The sequence below is a fragment of the Pseudoliparis swirei genome, chromosome 10 (assembly GCF_029220125.1).
Source record: "Pseudoliparis swirei isolate HS2019 ecotype Mariana Trench chromosome 10, NWPU_hadal_v1, whole genome shotgun sequence".
NCBI lineage: Eukaryota > Metazoa > Chordata > Actinopteri > Perciformes > Liparidae > Pseudoliparis > Pseudoliparis swirei.
Window position 1 is genome coordinate 1,079,816 of NC_079397.1, and position 17,351 is coordinate 1,097,166.

The following is a 17,351-nucleotide window of genomic DNA, read 5'->3' on the forward strand; positions in this document are numbered from 1 at the left end:
AGATCTATGTGTGCTGATCACATGGTGTTTCACAACCAGTTCTAGCCTCCATCGTGATGAACACTTCACAGTCACAACATGAACAGCCTCCATCGTCATCAGTGTGTTTGCTGCTCCCAGAATAACTTCAGTTTGTTACAAACAGATGGACCTCAGATGGTTGTTTTTACATCAAGACCAGGAACGAACATGTGGACCAGTTGGAAAACAGCTTTTGAAGGAGATCCGAAACATTTAAAATCATTTAAAGAGAGAAATGAGTCGGAAAAGCCGCTGATCGGCGCTCTGCAAGGCGGGGACCAGGTGGTGTTTGGGGGCTCCTCAAACCAAACAGTCATCATCGGAGCTCTAGGTGACTTCAAGGTGGAGGAAACAAGTCCTCTTGCGGCTCCCTTCGCCGCCAGCCGCCAGTACTTGTTCCACATGTGGTTTTTTGTCTTTTATCAGTGAAGAGAAAACACAAGTGAGTCCACCATCAGGCTGAGTCTCTACGGTTTTCATGGAGGGTATAAGTACCGCCCCCTGCTCGCGCGCTCTCCAACTGTCAGTCAGACTCTCGAGTATCCTGAAGCACATCAACGGAAGAAAAATGGTAGAATCAGCCCCAGCTCAAGCCGCCGCGCCGGCCAAAGCGGCCAAGAAGAAGGTCGTGGCCAAGCCCAAGCCGAAGAATGCTGGTTCCAGCGTGACTGAGCTCATCGTTAAATCAGTGGCCGCGTCCAAGGAGCGGAGCGGCGTGTCCGCCGCCGCTGTCAAGAAGGCTCTGACCGCCGGAGGATACGACGTGGAAAAGAACAACTCCCGCGTCAACACCGCCATCAAGAACCTGGTGAACAAGGGGACTCTGGTCCAGACCAAGGGGACCGGGGCCTCCGGCTCCTTCAAGATCAGCAAGCAGGCTGCTGAAAACCCGGCAAAGAAGGTCGCTCCCGCAGCCAAGAAACCCACAGTAGCGAAGAAGCCCAAAGCAGTGGCCGCAAAGAAGTCACCGAAGAAGGCCAAGAAGACCGCTGCGGCCAAGAAATCCGCAGCGGCTAAGAGCCCAAAGAAAGCAGCAAAGAGCCCCAAAAAGCCCACCAAGAGCCCCAAGAAGGTGGCGAGGAAGGCCCCCACAGCCAGGAAGGACCCCGCAGTCAAGAAGACCCCCGCCAAGAAGGCTGCTAAGCCTAAAGCCAAAAAGGCAGCACCCAAGAAGACGTGAACAACCGACTCCTCTAAAGACTCTTTTAAGAGCCACCCACACGATCTTTAAGAGCTTTTCCTCTAATTGTCATTCTACATATTCTAACTATTAATTCAATGACAATTTTGTGTTTTTATTTAGACTATTTTCCAAAGCTTTATTTGTTTTAATCCTGCCCATATTTTACTTTCATTTATTTATAAGGATAGTCATTTAAACTTTTTATAAAATGTTTTCCACACATTTTTTCGGCTACTACAATATGAATGTCATTTAATCATCCAATAATAGACATTATTTATATAAGCATCTTCTCTCTAACAGGACATGGTAAATATTAATTTATTACCGTTTAATTAATTTACGGTTGTTTTAGTACATTTATGTTGATGACTGACATTTAAGGGTTCTTACTGCATAATAGTTTCAATAATCAGAAACACAACGTGCTCGTTATTGTTTTTTGATGTATATTTTGTCATGTCTTGTTCCTCTTATCCGTTCTTCCTCTTCTGAAGCTGATTAAAAACCTCCAGGAAGTTAGTTATGTTTAGTGGAAATGAGCCATTATATTAAGTTATTTTCTTAGTACTTCTCATCGCCAACAATCCAATCAGTTTGTGTAATTGAGTTATTCACCCCTCCGTAACTCACACGTTTCCATGAAAAATATAATGTTCAAACTATTTTATATGTACATTGTACACATCTAAATATAAATTGCATTATTCTACAATAACAGGTATTTTTCCTACATTTTATTTTCCTATGGAGTGATGTAGATAAATAGATGAGACATCTGTTGAAGTTTATTTTTGTTTATAGTGTTAAGATGCAGAAAGTATGTGTGGGAGAAAAACAGATAATAAACACCACTGGTATTGATAAAGTAAAAACAAATGTGATACAAAGTATTTTTGCCCTCGTTTTTCAAACTGGTCAATTTGAACGTCAAATAATGTAAATGTAGTAATTATACATTATTCAGTTATTTAGCTTTGTGCATGAAAACAGAACGGTAGATGGGGTGGCCGAAAATTACTTGGAGAGCAGGAATTAGCCTTTAGAAGAGGTGGGTGGCTCTTAAAAGAGCCGTTGGATTGTTGAATGTCGGCAGCGGGACGTTTTACTTGGAGCTCGTGTACTTGGTCACGGCCTTGGTGCCCTCGGACACGGCGTGCTTGGCCAGCTCCCCGGGCAGCAGCAGGCGGACGGCGGTCTGGATCTCCCTGGAGGTGATGGTGGAGCGCTTGTTGTAGTGAGCCAGACGGGAGGCCTCGCCGGCGATGCGCTCAAAGATGTCGCTCACGAAGCAATTCATGATGCCCATGGCCTTGGAGGAGATGCCGGTGTCGGGGTGGACCTGCTTCATCACCTTGTACACGTAGATGGCGTAGCTCTCCTTCCTGGACTTGCGCCTCTTCTTGCCGGTCTTGCTGACGGTCTTTGAGACAGCTTTCTTGGAGCCCTTCTTGGGCGCTTTTACGGTTGCTTCAGGCATGATTGCAGAGTAGGAAAGCATTTACTGAGCCCGGACGGTGAATATATATCGGCTCGATGCAAATGTACCTGTGCTGTTGCCCGCACACGATTGGCTGTCTGCTGAGCGAGACAGAGCATGCGCCAAAGACTTAAAGGGTACCTGTAGTGAAAGCGAATATGTAGCCAGATCAAAAGATAATGTGTTTCTAAAGGTTATTCATGCACTGACGGTCCAGTATTCAATAACAATACGTAGTTTAGGCTGTTCAAAGTCCTCAACTCCGACATGCGACATTGCACTGGAGCTTGAATATGTCGCGGGTGGTGTGACGTCAAATCGTTGAGAGATCGACAGCCAGCCACAGCGGATGTGTTCAGATACCAATATAAACAACGTCGAGCGCTCGCAAACAAATGCTGAGAGATTGAGAATATGGACGATGAAAGATTGTCTGATTCGGCAACTGGATACTTGTTTGAACCTTTAAAGCAGACTATCCCCATTTAGTGAATTGTGACAGCGATGATAGCGATGATTCTGATGAAGTTGATGCGAAGGACCGCCGGTCCAGATGCTTCACCGTCGCGGACCGTGCACGCAAGTCGGCGGACGTTTGGTGCAGTTGTGGGAAATGTGTGCCACAAAAAACAGACATAGAGTGCATTTGTTGTAAAGAGCACGAACTTATGTCCGATGATATAGTGACATTAGACCTCATCTGCTTCACACAAAAGCGTGAGCTTGATAGCTACATCGCGCATAAGCCAGCGCTGGAGATGTCTTTCATTGATGCAATGATCGCCCACATGTTCGGGGCCTGCACTGAGGAGAACTGTCAAATCGGTAAGTTTGCCAGTTGTTTCATGTAGGCTAATTTGCGATCACCAGAGTTGGTGTGATTATTACTAATATTCTGAATATATTCACCTTTATTCTCCCATAAGCGAGAGGCCTAACATTTGCCTGCATACTATCGCCCATGATTATGATGATCCTTTAGCATAGACTAAGAAGCCCATACTATATATAGCGGTCTCAGTAGGCCGCGCACCATGGAGGCCGCGGTATATCGAATAAGGCCGCGTCCGCTGCCCGTGTATCGTGGCATTCGCTGTATCTCCATTGATTTTGACCATATAGATTGTGTAATTCTTCGCTACGAATGTTTCACGATAGAGGGAAAGACATTATATTTGGTACACCTTTATAGCTCAGTTTGTTTGTTATAGGCTATCCGCTGTTTTGTCACAAAGTGGCTCCGGATTGGCTGAATTCCTTTCAACGACTCTACGTCATAGTGACCTTTGACATGAGTAAATAACTAGCAAAATGGCTGCGCCCTGAAGCGTTCACGGACTCGGAATGTTGACAAAGAAATGTAAATCCTCGGGCTATGCGTGACTTGTTGACAATAGCGGCGGGGTAAATATGATTTATTTGATGCGCCGAATGGATGTAGCACGTTGTTGTTTTGCACTACAGGTACCCTTTAACTGTTTCTGTTAGCAGATGTATTCAGTGTTTGAGTGACCGTTACTGTAAGTCAGAGCCAACCTTGTTGTAACTCAGAGCTACTTTTATTGTTTTATATTGACTTGTTTCATATAAACTTGCTGAATAACACATTTGCACAGATCACATTTTCATAATAATAATAATAATAAATGTGAAGTGACATGTCTGATGACATATCAATATTAATTATTCCTCAATAGTTATTAACAATATTTTCCACAACAATGATGGTAGGAAACATAAATTTAAACATGCAACATTTATTTCTGTTAATCTGCTTCAACATTTGAAAGTCAGAGTTATCACATATATATTTTTGTAAATATATTTGACAGTTTTGTATAAATCACATATGTAACATTTGGTTCAAATTAAAACATTTTTTACAAAATTATCATAATAATAAATTACTATATATTTTTTAGGAAATCATTCAGTGATACCGTTGTAATAATTAACTCTGTCTGCATCCAATATCAGTTGTGTAGGGTTTCTTTTTAAATTAACGTTTTAAAAGAATAACATTCAATTAGTACTAATCACCAAATTTAGATCGTTAATTTTTTTACATTGTTCTTTTTCTTATTTGGTAAATGTCTGTTAGTGAGAAGCCTGGCACGTACTAGTCAATACTGCCAATATTACATTACATTACATGTCATTTAGCAGACGCTTTTATCCAAAACGACTTACAATAAGTGCATCAACCTAAGGTACAAACTAAGAACAAGAATACAGAAAGTAACATTTCATCAACATCGTCCAACTACAAAAGTACCATAATAAAAGCCATTTAAGTTCCACTGAAGTCATTACATTACATGTCATTTAGCAGATGCAATATACAATGTATTCATTTAGAATATTTAGATTTTGTATTTTACATTTCAATACATGTTCACATGAATATGTTGTATAATTATTCATGATCTGACATTTGTTACTTGTAATGAATTTAAAAGTGTAGAAAGTTTAGTGGATTCTTTTATTCTATTTTTCTCTCCCAGTGGAAACATCTGAAAGCATCTCTTCCCATCTCTTCACTCAATTAGTTTCTAAAATACTTGGATGCAACCATGGATGTGTTTTAGTAATAAATAAAAAACTCCAATGTTGGATTTTCTTTTGTAGAACTGGTTTGGAAATACTCTTACTGAAATGACGACACATTTTATACACTTAATATTGAATCCTCAAAAACAATGGAAAAAACATTAAAAGTATATATAAACTTTATAAACACATAAGGTTATAACCCAGTAACAGTGTTATAATCAGGCCATGAGCTCTCAGAGGGAGGTGGGTGGCTCTTAAAAGAGCCGTTGGGTGGTGTGGTGGTCGGTCAGTGTCTAGCCCCCGAAGCCGTACAGGGTGCGGCCCTGCCTCTTCAGAGCGTACACCACGTCCATGGCGGTCACCGTCTTCCTCTTGGCGTGCTCGGTGTACGTGACGGCGTCCCGGATCACGTTCTCCAAGAAGACCTTGAGCACCCCGCGGGTCTCCTCGTAGATCAGACCGGAGATACGCTTCACTCCGCCGCGGCGAGCCAGACGGCGAATCGCAGGCTTGGTGATGCCCTGGATGTTATCACGGAGAACCTTCCGGTGGCGCTTGGCGCCTCCTTTCCCGAGTCCTTTGCCTCCTTTGCCGCGTCCACTCATCTTCTCTGGTTAAAGTATTTCAACAAGGTGAAGCGAGACCAAGCATTAACGCATATGTGTATCCCCCCTGAGGACGTGACAGAAGACATCAGGGGGGGCCTTTCTTCTTCGTTGGACTTTCACGAAGGTTGATGATGAGACTCTGGTGCATTAGCGCCACCTGCTGATCAACAGCATCTCTTTTTAGACTGCTTGATGCTGAAAGACAAGTCATACTTTTTATTTCACTCTCACTGAATTCATTTATCAAAACGAGACTTTGAGTCATATCTGTCAGACGATTGACCAAAAAATAGCTTAATTTATTAAATAAATATATATAAATTTAGTTAATCCTCTCTGAGCAGAGACTTACCCATGGGCTACAGATCACTCTGCACACCATATGTCTGTTCATAGTTTCACACCACTTTATTCCACGATTTGATTTAAAGCCATTTCACATAACAATGGCCTAAAGCAATAGTATAATAATCGATTTGACGCTGCACCTCCACTAAACATATCACCCTATACTGTGTTTTTTGTTTTGGCAATATTTTTCCAGCTTGTGTTTTTGGAGAACTTGTTGCATCAACAGAGTTGCATTGTGGGTGAACTTGATGACGAAGTTCTTGAGCACGTGCACGTGTTGTTGAGCCAGAAGATGCATCTCTGTTGGCAGTTTCATGCTAACTGATTATATTTGAAGCTCAGACATAAAATTATCGACTCACCCCATTAAAAAGTGTATACGTATTTTTCCCAAAATGTAGAATTTTAATTTAAATCAATAAATGTTCTAACCTGGGGAAACTAAACTTACTTAAACACTAATATATATATAGATAGAAGGTATGTCATGTATTACCTGGAATACATATGGATGTGGTGAATAGTGCCGAAACAGCGCCCAATAAAGTTTCAAATGAATTTCATATTGATATCACCAAGCAGCTACAGATATATTGAAAAACAGTAATGGCATTTAAATAACTGACTCTTGGAGAATTCTCCTTTTCATAAATATCTCAGTGGAGAGCTATTTTTTTTCGTAACACACAAAAAGGCATTCTGTTGTATAGAGCGTATTCACTCACGTGACCACAACAACCTTTGGCGCGGCCATGTTGGGGTCCATGCACGGCATTGTTTTGCTTTATTTTATGCCGCTCTTCTTTAGAAATGACCATCTTATCCTGAAGGAGACACAATTGCAGTTCAAAACGGTGTGCCTTGTGATGGTACTGTGCCTCATTGTTGCATGTGGGACTAATTATTCCGAATATGAGTTTATCAGCTCAACAAGACAGGCTATGACTTCAACTTGTCATGCATCTACTTCGGCTTCACTCGGCGTCTGAGCGTGAGGACTGTTCTCATGTGATTCTGTTGCTACATCGGGTTATGGGCACGTTTCCATTGACACGTCAATAATCTTTTTGCTTTTTCGCCGAGCGAAAATCAATGTTTCACTTGCGCAAAAGGAACTGTGGATGGAGACTTGGGAGGAAGCCATGAACATGGCAACTCCGTCGGGCGATGTCTGCCTTTACTCTGTGATTCATGTCAAATAAAACACTGGCTCCATGGGAACAGCACTCAGCACGGCCAGCAGCCACTGCTGGTCCTGAAGGAGATGAAAGCGGCTTCATCAGACACTCGTCCTGGAGGCGGAGCTGCGCGACTACGGATCATATATGAACCCAGACACGGGGCGCTTGATGTTCCGACATTTGTGGTATTTCCACAAGTATAACGCAGAAATAGTTGATGTCCCATGGACGATAGCGGAAATGAAGACTGTTTTACAGGAATGTGACCGGGCTCTGTGCTGGTAACTAGCGAATTAACCACAAAGTGTTGAGCGAGTAAAATCAGGTTAAAAAAGCGTTGCAAATATTCAATTCCAACCGCTGAAATCTTTCTTTGGTAATGCAGAATAACATGAGGTTGCTGGGCTCTCGCATAATCAAACAGCGGACACGATAGCCAGGTCAACTTCTTCTGACATTTAATAAGTGGGACCCCAAGATGGCCCGATTGAGATGCTGACGTCACGTGAATACGCTCTATAGATAGGAAGAAGCTTCATCAGATCGAGTAAGGTGGCTCTTAAAAGAGCCGTTGGTGTTACACTAGTCGTAGGGTAGGTTTAGGCGCGCTCTCCGCGGATGCGGCGGGCCAGCTGGATGTCTTTGGGCATGATGGTGACCCTCTTGGCGTGGATGGCGCACAGGTTGGTGTCCTCGAACAGGCCGACCAGGTAAGCCTCGCTGGACTCCTGCAGCGCCATGATGGCGGAGCTCTGGAAGCGCAGGTCGGTCTTGAAGTCCTGAGCGATTTCCCTCACCAGGCGCTGGAAGGGCAGCTTGCGGATCAGCAGCTCGGTGGACTTCTGGTAGCGGCGGATCTCCCTCAGAGCCACGGTACCGGGCCTATAGCGATGGGGCTTCTTCACGCCGCCGGTGGCTGGGGCGCTCTTACGGGCAGCCTTGGTGGCCAGCTGCTTCCTGGGAGCCTTTCCTCCGGTGGATTTACGGGCGGTCTGCTTGGTTCTGGCCATTTTTACTGCTCGTGCTCTTCTCTTTTAGAAAAGTAGATGTCTTCTTTCAGGGACCGCGTCTCCTTTATATAGGCAGAGCCAGAGCACAGGCGATGCTGATTGGTCCAAATTATGCACGTGATAATGCAGCTCAGCCAATGGATAACATACATTGGAAAATTCCCGCTCATTCAAGCATCTATGGTTGTATATGTTTCCAAAGCTTTTGGGGAAGTAACAATAATCACTATATACTTCTATATTAAAACAGAGGAATTGCTAGTTTAAAAAATATATATATTTGTGACATTTTCATGAAGATTGTAGGCCTATAGTTTCTATGGCAGGTTAAGGATGGTTACAGCCATATACGACAGGTCTTGACAGTGTTTGTCCCCTGATGTTGTTTTGTGATAAATCAACCACAACATTACGCTGCTGAAAACATGACGTCACAACTGGTCCGACAGTTCCTAAAAAAATAAACAAACAAAAACTCACGAAATCCTGATTTCAAACCCTTGCAGCTGTTTACTGACGTTAGTTATGTTTAGAGAATAGAGAGAGAGAGAGAGAACATTCTTATTCCGTTCTATTTAACAGGGGCTAGTCTAGTATTTGCGTGGCCAGACTGACTCTGGTATTGTTCAGAGGGCCGGGCCAAATGTGGAGGCGGCCCGTATGCGGCCCGCGGGCCTTAGTTTGAGTACCACTGCTCTTGGCTGTTGATGTCTATCAATATCGCTCATTTTGAAAATGACGTCAGAGGGCGATACGGATCCGTGTCAGACCAGGAGGGCAATACGTGGCTGGCATGACGACCCATGAGCCAATCAGAACGCTTGTACTGTTGTTGCTATATAATAATTCATCTTTATTCATAAAGAAAATGTAAGCTAGCGGTCTGATGCTGCCAGAGGAAACGCAGGTAGAGGATGTATTGCATCATCAGTGTAATGATGCTAATGCTTCAACTCTGCATTCTGGCATTGGGTGCCCTTTTTTTTGGTTTGAGCACCTGCCCCCCAAAATGTCTGTGCACGTGCCTGTATATATATATATATATATATATATAAATAATGCAAACAAACTAAACACATATGTATAAACATCTTGACAATGCTCAAGTTACTCAAATATTTGTATGGCATTTAGAACAAGTTGTATTAAATAAACAAGAATATATTAACATACATGCATTTTGCTTCTGAGGTGTTCCTAAGTGTGTTTTCTTTACATTCTTTGTAGTTTTACTGAAATATGGTGCATTTAGATGTAGTAACACTATATTTACTTCTCAGGCAGGCGCTTCAGGAGCTTACGGTCAATGACCAGCCATCTGAGGAACAGCTTCTTCCACAGAGCTGTTACTCTTTTGAACTCTACCCCCCTCTGATCATCATACACCACTCGATCCGCACTGGAGACACTTTATGCCATTTGTTGCACCATCGAGTTAATATACACTGAATATTTGCACTGGTTTAGCAACCCCAGAAATATATATTTATATCTCCGCATAACCTGTATATCATGTATTTATTATGATACTTCTGTTGCACTTCTGGTTAGATGCCAAACTGCATTTCGTTGCTCTGTACTTGTACATGTGTAATGACAATAAAGTTGAATCTAATATCAATTATATTCTGATAAACTTCTGTAAAAAAAAAGTTTCCTTTTCATAAAAAAATCAACATTTTCTGGCGGTGGATCAGAATACAGTGTTTTTGTTACTCATATATACGTACACACACATGCATGTATTAGACAGAGTCAAAGCTCACAATTAATACCTGAAAATAAGAAGAAAACAGAATAGAAAACCAATAAAGATGAAATTACACATAACGATTTATTCTGATAAAAAAATTCTGCTGATGTATCTGAACAGTTTTTGATTAATTACCGATGAATATCTGGAGGTTTAACTACAGATAACAAGTGACATTTTGTTGCGATTGGAAATATGGTCAGGTTATTTATGTATTAAAAACTATTTTGAGCATGAGGTAAAGAAAATAGAAATAAGATATTTTGTGATGAGACAAAACAACTTTTAATCCTGATATTCTAAAAGAAGAAAACATTTGGTTTATAGTCATTTACAAAGTACCCACATTAATGACTTCATTAATTTAAATTTAAGCATTAAAACTTCATTTCAAGGTTTTCTGGTTTGAAAGTACTGGCAGTAAATTGTAGGTCAAATTATGTCATTGGTTCTCCCATTAAGAAAGATTTAATTTTATCCTCAAGGTAGAACTCAGATCAAAAAAATATATATGATAGATGTAGTGAAATTTTAGTTGTAATCTTCAATGAGTACCGTGTGAAATTAGGTGAACAAAACGATTAATTAAGATTAAATAAATGAGGTTAATATAATCGGGTAATGAGCTCTCAGAGGGAGGTGGGTGGCTCTTAAAAGAGCCGTTGGGTGGTGTGGTGGTCGGTCAGTGTCTAGCCCCCGAAGCCGTACAGGGTGCGGCCCTGCCTCTTCAGAGCGTACACCACGTCCATGGCGGTCACCGTCTTCCTCTTGGCGTGCTCGGTGTACGTGACGGCGTCCCGGATCACGTTCTCCAGGAAGACCTTGAGCACCCCGCGGGTCTCCTCGTAGATCAGACCGGAGATACGCTTCACTCCGCCGCGGCGAGCCAGACGGCGAATCGCGGGCTTGGTGATGCCCTGGATGTTATCACGGAGAACCTTCCGGTGGCGCTTGGCGCCTCCTTTCCCGAGTCCTTTGCCTCCTTTGCCGCGTCCACTCATGTTGTCAGAGTCTAGTTGGGTAAAGTAATGATCAAGGAGCGCAGAGCGTCGGATTTTAAAGATCTCATGCGGACGTGATTGAGGACATCTTAGCCCGCCTCTTTTCACCATCCCTTTCTGTCAGCTGCTGCATTTCCGGTTACGATAAAACCCTTCAAAAATAAACATTTCTTTTATTTGCCTCTGATTTCATTACATTGTCACCAACGATGTTTAATTCTCAAATATGTATTACCACTGCTGGTTTAATAAACTCCTCCAAATACAGCTAAACTATTGGCTGTTTTACATGTGTAAATGTACCAAACATTATTGTTGGTTTTCTCCTAATAATCAGTCTGTACAGAACGGAGATGAAGGATGAAGGATGTTTGAAGTCTTTCTCACTGGCTTTGCCTCCAGTTAAACTCTCTGAACTGAGGTCCCGTTAAATAAAAAATCAATAATTTCATAAAAAGGTGCCGACTGCAGATTCTAAGATTATTTCCATGACAACCAGGACAAACTGAGACCTTTCTACAGATTGCTGCTTCCTATCAATGTCCTCTTAATATTTCTGTTGACAACTTATGCAACTAACGATATTGATATTTCGTTTTAATAATCTCTCCAGCTTGTTTCTGTAAAGCTCTTCAAGACAAGAAACCTCATTTATTTAAGCTTAATTAATCGTTTTGATTGTTAATCTTTACCTAATTGCACACGGTACTCATTGAAGATGTACAACCTTCACCACATCCATCATATAATTGTTTTGGTTCTGAATTCTGTCATGAGGATCAAATGAAATCTTTCTTTAGGGGACAACCACCTGATTTACTGCCAGTACTTCCAAACCAGAGAACCTTGAAATGAAGTTTTAATCCTTAAATTTAATTAAACAAGAAAAACGTCAAATATTATTATGGGTACTTTGTAAATGATCATATTTGGATAAGTTATTAATTTGTTGAACGAGATGAAAAGCTCTTCAAGACAAGAAACTTCTTCCAGAACATTTCAGACCTGCAACGGAGCATCTTAATCATAATCTAAAGGTCACACGTAGTCTTTTCCACCTCCACAAAGGTTAAAGGTCACATATTCAACAAGCCTAAATGTATCTGTGCAAGACAAGTAATTCGTTTTCCAAATGTTTTAATATTGTATTCATATTGTCTGATAAGTTAGGATATGTTTTATATCTAAATGAATAAATAATCACACACAAAAATAATCAACATTCTTGTGAAATGATCAAATGCTTCATGGAAACAATTCTGCTAAATCGAGAACATTTTGGAAAAGTAAGAATAAAATAATCAGAACCCCAAACTACATCACTCGTATAAAATAAAATCCTGCTCCAACTGTAATGTTATGATGTTGTGAGTAGACATTTTAATACATTTTTATTCCGATTATTTCTACTGATATTTATGTCATTTCTTAACCAGACCAGCTCAAACGTCACACAAAGGAGCCGGGTGGGAAGTAATACTGTTTGTAATCAATAATGAGTCAACAGATAATGGTCTATGCCATGTTTCAATTAAAGAAAATGCTGACGCACAACTTTACATATGCGTCATAATTTATTTTAAATGTGTGGTTTGCTTTTATGTTAAATTAAATGTGCATGTGTATTGGTGCCAACTGGCTGCATCAGCTTCTGAGTTGGAGAACACCGCCGCCGTGTGGACAGATGGCGCAACAGCAGGTTCAGAGACATCTAGAAAAGACCAGGAAACCGCCTCGACATAAACCCTTAGACAGATGGCAGGCTGCATACAGAAAAACACTGATGACTTCATACATTTCAAGTAAATAAAAAACATCCAATCAGCACCTGTAGAAAGATAGTTGTAGCTTTAAAAATCTCGATTTGGATCTAAAATATATTCGTACATACGTGATAAATAACTTAACAGGATTTCTCTTTCAGAGGAGTGGGTGGCTCTTAAAAGAGCCGTTGGGTGAACTGAGAACCGGTCCGGGTCTCTACTTCTTGGCGGCCTTCTCGGTCTTCTTGGGCAGCAGCACCGCCTGGATGTTGGGCAGCACGCCGCCCTGAGCGATGGTCACTCCGCCCAGCAGCTTGTTGAGCTCCTCGTCGTTGCGGACGGCCAGTTGCAGGTGACGGGGGATGATGCGGGTCTTCTTGTTGTCGCGGGCCGCGTTCCCGGCCAGCTCAAGGATCTCAGCGGTCAAATACTCAAGCACCGCCGCCAGGTACACCGGAGCTCCGGCGCCGATACGATGGGCGTAGTTACCCTTCCTCAAGTGTCTGTGGACACGGCCCACGGGGAACTGGAGCCCGGCCCTGGAGGACCTTGTCTTGGCCTTCGCTCTGGTCTTACCGCTGGTTTTACCTCTTCCAGACATGACTGATGAGTTTATCCTGCTTCGTTAAACTAGAAGAACGCTGGTCTGCTGTTGAAGCTCAGAATATAAAGGAGCTCCTGGGCGCTCATTGGTCCGGTACAGTTGACCTATCATCCAATCAGAGAAGGTGACGTCACCGCGCCAGGGCAACACTCCCGCTCTGCATGTGATTTAAACAATGAGACGATTTATACACAAAGCCTCAATAAACACGAATGTTAAAGTGTTTTTATATACTTATAACCATAATGAAAATGATAAATATGCCATAAAAAAATTATCAGGTGATGACATCATTCTAATCAGCACATTTTAAGGATATGCTATTATAAAATGTGTTTTTAACATGATTTAAATTAAATGTAAGTGACTTTGAAGTCGTATTTAACACATTCACTTCTTATTATAGAACAAGTTAAATATTACATGAAGTTCTCAAGATACTTCACTCAGTAGAAATAAACCAATAAATTGCAAGTAAAAGGACTGAATTTGAAATATATAGTATATAAATTAAAATAATATATATTTGTATTATTATTACTTGTGTGTTATTGTAACATCAGAATCTTGCATATTTTGTTTTATTAATTAAAAGTAAGGGAAATAGCGAGAATTACATCACAAGTTCTCCAAAATTATAATAATTGTTATAGAGTAAAGCTGTAAAATAAATACAGTAAAAATATGTGTTGGAGTAGTCTGAAGTATAAAGTGGCCTGGAGTGAAAGTACAAAAGTAAAGTGCATCAAGTGTGTACTTAGTTGAATGTACTCATATTTAAAGTAATCATCTTTAGAAAAATCATTGAAGGATGACGTTATTACCACCCATTATGCATTTGTTTACTTGACAAATATCAATAATATCTTAGAAACAAAGTGCTCTTGTGTATTTAATGGTGAAATATGAGATCCACAGTTAGAGTACTTCACATATCCAGAACAAGTACTCTCTAAAGTACTGAGGCAAGTTTCCTTAAAGACGGACTAGTTAAATAAGTTATACTTGATTTATTGAATGATGCTTTAGTGGGAAGGATATTAATATTAAATGATTATTTATATTGAGCTTATTTACACATCTAAGAGTGTGTGCTCAAGTATTTATGACTAATTGAAGGTTGATGTCATCTTCAACTATTATATATATTCAGTATTGAGGAAATAAGGTCTCTCTTGTGTATGTGGGTGGCTCTTAAAAGAGCCGTTTTTGTGGCGCGAAACAAACTTTAAAAAAAGTTTACTTCTTCGCTGGTTTCTTGACTGGAGTCTTCTTTGCTGGTTTTTTAGCTGCGGCCTTTTTCGCTGGTTTCGCGGCTTTGGGTTTCACGACCTTCTTCGCGGCTTTCTTGGGTGTCGCTGCCTTCTTGGCCACCACCTTCTTAGCCGGGCTCTTTGTGATCTTCTTCACGGATGTTTTCTTGGGGGTCGCGGGCTTCTTCGCCTTCTTGGGTGTAGTCTTGGCCGCTTTTGGCTTCTTGGCGACGGCAGCAGACTTCTTGGCGGGGGTGACCTTCTTCACTGCGGGCTTCTTGGGTTTGACGGCGGGCTTCTTCGCCACCTTCTTGGGCTTCTCGGTGGGCTTGGCCGCCTTGAATGAGCCGCTGGCCCCGTTTCCCTTCACCTGGACGAGGGCTCCTCCCTCGAGCAGCTTCTTGACGGCGCGTTTAACGTGTGCGTTGTTCTGAACCACGTCGTAGCCCTCAGCGGCCATGGCCTTCTTCACGGCCACGTAGGAGATCCCGCTACGGCTGTTGGAGGCGGCCACTGCTTTCAAGACGAGCTCGCCGGCACCGGGACCAGCCTTCCTGCTGGGCCTGGACGCTGCCTTCTTCTTCGGGGCTTTCACCGGGGTGGCCTGTGCGGCGGCTGGAGGAACTTCTGCCATGGTGCTGGTTCTGCTGTTCTGTTCTCGTCTGAGAGACTGATGGAAACTCTGCGCGAGGAGGGGAACTTAAACACACCATGAGAACCGTGGAGACTCAACTTGCCTGCCTCTCACCGGGGCAGCGGGAAGAGTCTGTGACTTGTGTTTTCTCTCCGCCATTAAACGTCTAAAACACGCATCTAGAGGAGGAAAGAAAGCCTGAGATGTGGTCCAACTCGTAGCGAAGGAGTTCCTCTTCACGTGCGAGTGACATAAACGTCAATGCACTTCTGCATTTAGTCTGTAAAAAGTTTAAACGTCTCCCATCTTCTCCCGTGCGAAACGCAGCCGAGTGTATTTTCTTTGTGATTTCTCTCCTAAAAGCTTTAAAATGCATCGAAACTCCAATAAAACGAGTTTGAGCTCGAGAGGAGAAGTTAGTCCAGAGGTCCAGAGGAACAGCACTCTGCTGTGTTCACGTGTCTCGACTAAAAAGAGTGAAATGTGGAGGCTGCTAACACACTCCTGTTGGGACAGGCCGCTGCTGAGGGCTCCACTTCCTGACACACTGTCCTTTATGGAGTTACTGTTTATTTATGTCTATATTCATTAAACAACGATGTTTAGATATTTAACACAGTTAGATAAATGAAAGAAAAATGTTCTTACAACTTCCTCATGAACTCATTCTATATAATTTGTTTACAATAAGTCCCACAAAGACTCAACATATTTAGTTATTGATTATATGATCAATTATTTTCCAACATATTTTGTGTCACATTGTAATGTAATAAAGCAGGTTCTCTAAATCTATATCTAAACAATATTAGCATAATCAGTATTAATCATCACTTATTTGGCATAATACATTTTCAACAGTGGTGCTTTCTATTGTTTTAATGTGACGTTCACTCAATTTAACTTTGTGTCCTCTGCTTGTAAATCTAATTTTCTTTTCCTTTTTTTTCTTTTTTTGGGGGTATTATTTCATTCAAGTCAAATTATTGTTAAAAACAATATGCTGTGTTGTGATGTTCAGAGGAATTGAAAAGGACATTGTATTAGTTTTGGAAAATGTTGGATAGTTTATTACAAACAACATTTTACAGCTTAAATTACAACAATATGAACTTCTGATTCTAAAACCGTTAGCGCTGCAGATATTTAATACAAAAGAAGATATAAATGATGTATTCATGAAGTAAATGATTGTAGATGACTCAAAGATTACAACAGAAGAACAAGAACCAACAAAAGTGTAAACAATATTTTTAAACAATAGAGCAATAACAACTATATAAAATGGAATATAATAGCTTTAAGAGTAAGATACATGTATTTAAATAATTAAACTAAAATAGATGACGTGATAATAAAAACAAGAACAAAAATGCATGAGAAGTATTGAATGGGGATTCGGAAAATGATATATATACATGTTTGTAATAATTTCAATATTTAATGCAAGTGTGCATATAATATTGAAAAGTTGTTTGCCATAAATACCAGAATAGATTTATATTATTTTTGTTTCATTTCAATTATAAGAGTTGAGTTGGAAAGCAATACGTGATGAAAAGTGTGATTGTATAATGTTTAGCGTGTTATAACCAATATAGTTAGAATGGAACAAATAACATAAGATACAACTATATTAAAACAAAGAAATTAGTGTGAAATTAAAGATTGTAACAGAAAAAAACACAACAAAAGATGGAACAAAAATGAACAATAGAATCATAATTATATTGTAAAATAAAAGTGTGTGTGCAAACTGAGGTCAGTACTGCTTATATGGCAATAAAAAAAAATAAACAATAAAATCACAAAATAGACCATTTTATGCAAAGTATAGTACAATTTCATTTTTTTATTCATATGCTCTCAATTAAAGTGAGCAGTTTCAGAAAACAGAATGTAAATAAAACTGGGAGTCTGGTTTTTATCAAATAGTATTATTTAGTTTGCACTGGT

The 17,351-nt window shown here is 40.8% G+C and overlaps 5 protein-coding genes and 1 pseudogene across 6 annotated transcripts in view; 2 read left to right on the top strand and 4 right to left on the bottom strand.

Annotated features, from left to right (window-relative positions):
• The window catches only part of LOC130200862 (histone H4-like), a 5,219-nt gene extending 1,282 nt beyond the window's left edge, over nt 1–3,937 (top strand). The window contains exons 2-3 of the mRNA XM_056425437.1: nt 3,843–3,862; nt 3,920–3,937. Of these exons, the coding sequence (XP_056281412.1) occupies nt 3,843–3,862; nt 3,920–3,937 (38 nt within the window). The remainder of the gene's footprint in view (nt 1–3,842; nt 3,863–3,919) is intronic.
• Nucleotides 590–1,201, top strand: LOC130200557 (histone H1-like). Its single transcript, XM_056424948.1, has one exon. It carries the CDS (start codon nt 590–592, stop codon nt 1,199–1,201), a length of 612 nt encoding a protein of 203 aa, XP_056280923.1.
• LOC130200805 (histone H2B-like) lies at nt 2,310–2,684 on the bottom strand. The gene has a single exon (XM_056425347.1). It carries the CDS (start codon nt 2,682–2,684, stop codon nt 2,310–2,312), a length of 375 nt encoding a protein of 124 aa, XP_056281322.1.
• A 1,243-nt stretch (nt 3,938–5,180) lies between the features above and the next one.
• LOC130200806 (uncharacterized) lies at nt 5,181–11,141 on the bottom strand (annotated as a pseudogene).
• A 1,864-nt stretch (nt 11,142–13,005) lies between these two features.
• LOC130200476 (histone H2A-like) lies at nt 13,006–13,520 on the bottom strand. 2 transcript variants are annotated; one of them, XM_056424816.1, is made up of 2 exons: nt 13,425–13,505; nt 13,006–13,319 (listed from the first exon to the last, which is right to left on the bottom strand). In XM_056424816.1, exons 1-2 carry the CDS (start codon nt 13,503–13,505, stop codon nt 13,122–13,124), a joined length of 279 nt encoding a protein of 92 aa, XP_056280791.1. In that variant the 3' UTR covers nt 13,006–13,121. The 2 variants fall into 2 exon arrangements, with proteins under 2 accessions (XP_056280791.1, XP_056280792.1); XM_056424817.1 differs by having other exon boundaries at nt 13,006–13,520.
• A 1,016-nt stretch (nt 13,521–14,536) lies between these two features.
• On the bottom strand, nt 14,537–15,395 carry LOC130200649 (histone H1-like). The gene has a single exon (XM_056425101.1). The coding sequence runs from the start codon at nt 15,393–15,395 to the stop codon at nt 14,748–14,750; it is 648 nt and encodes a 215-aa protein (XP_056281076.1). The 3' UTR covers nt 14,537–14,747.
• Between the last annotated feature and the right edge of the window lie 1,956 nt (nt 15,396–17,351).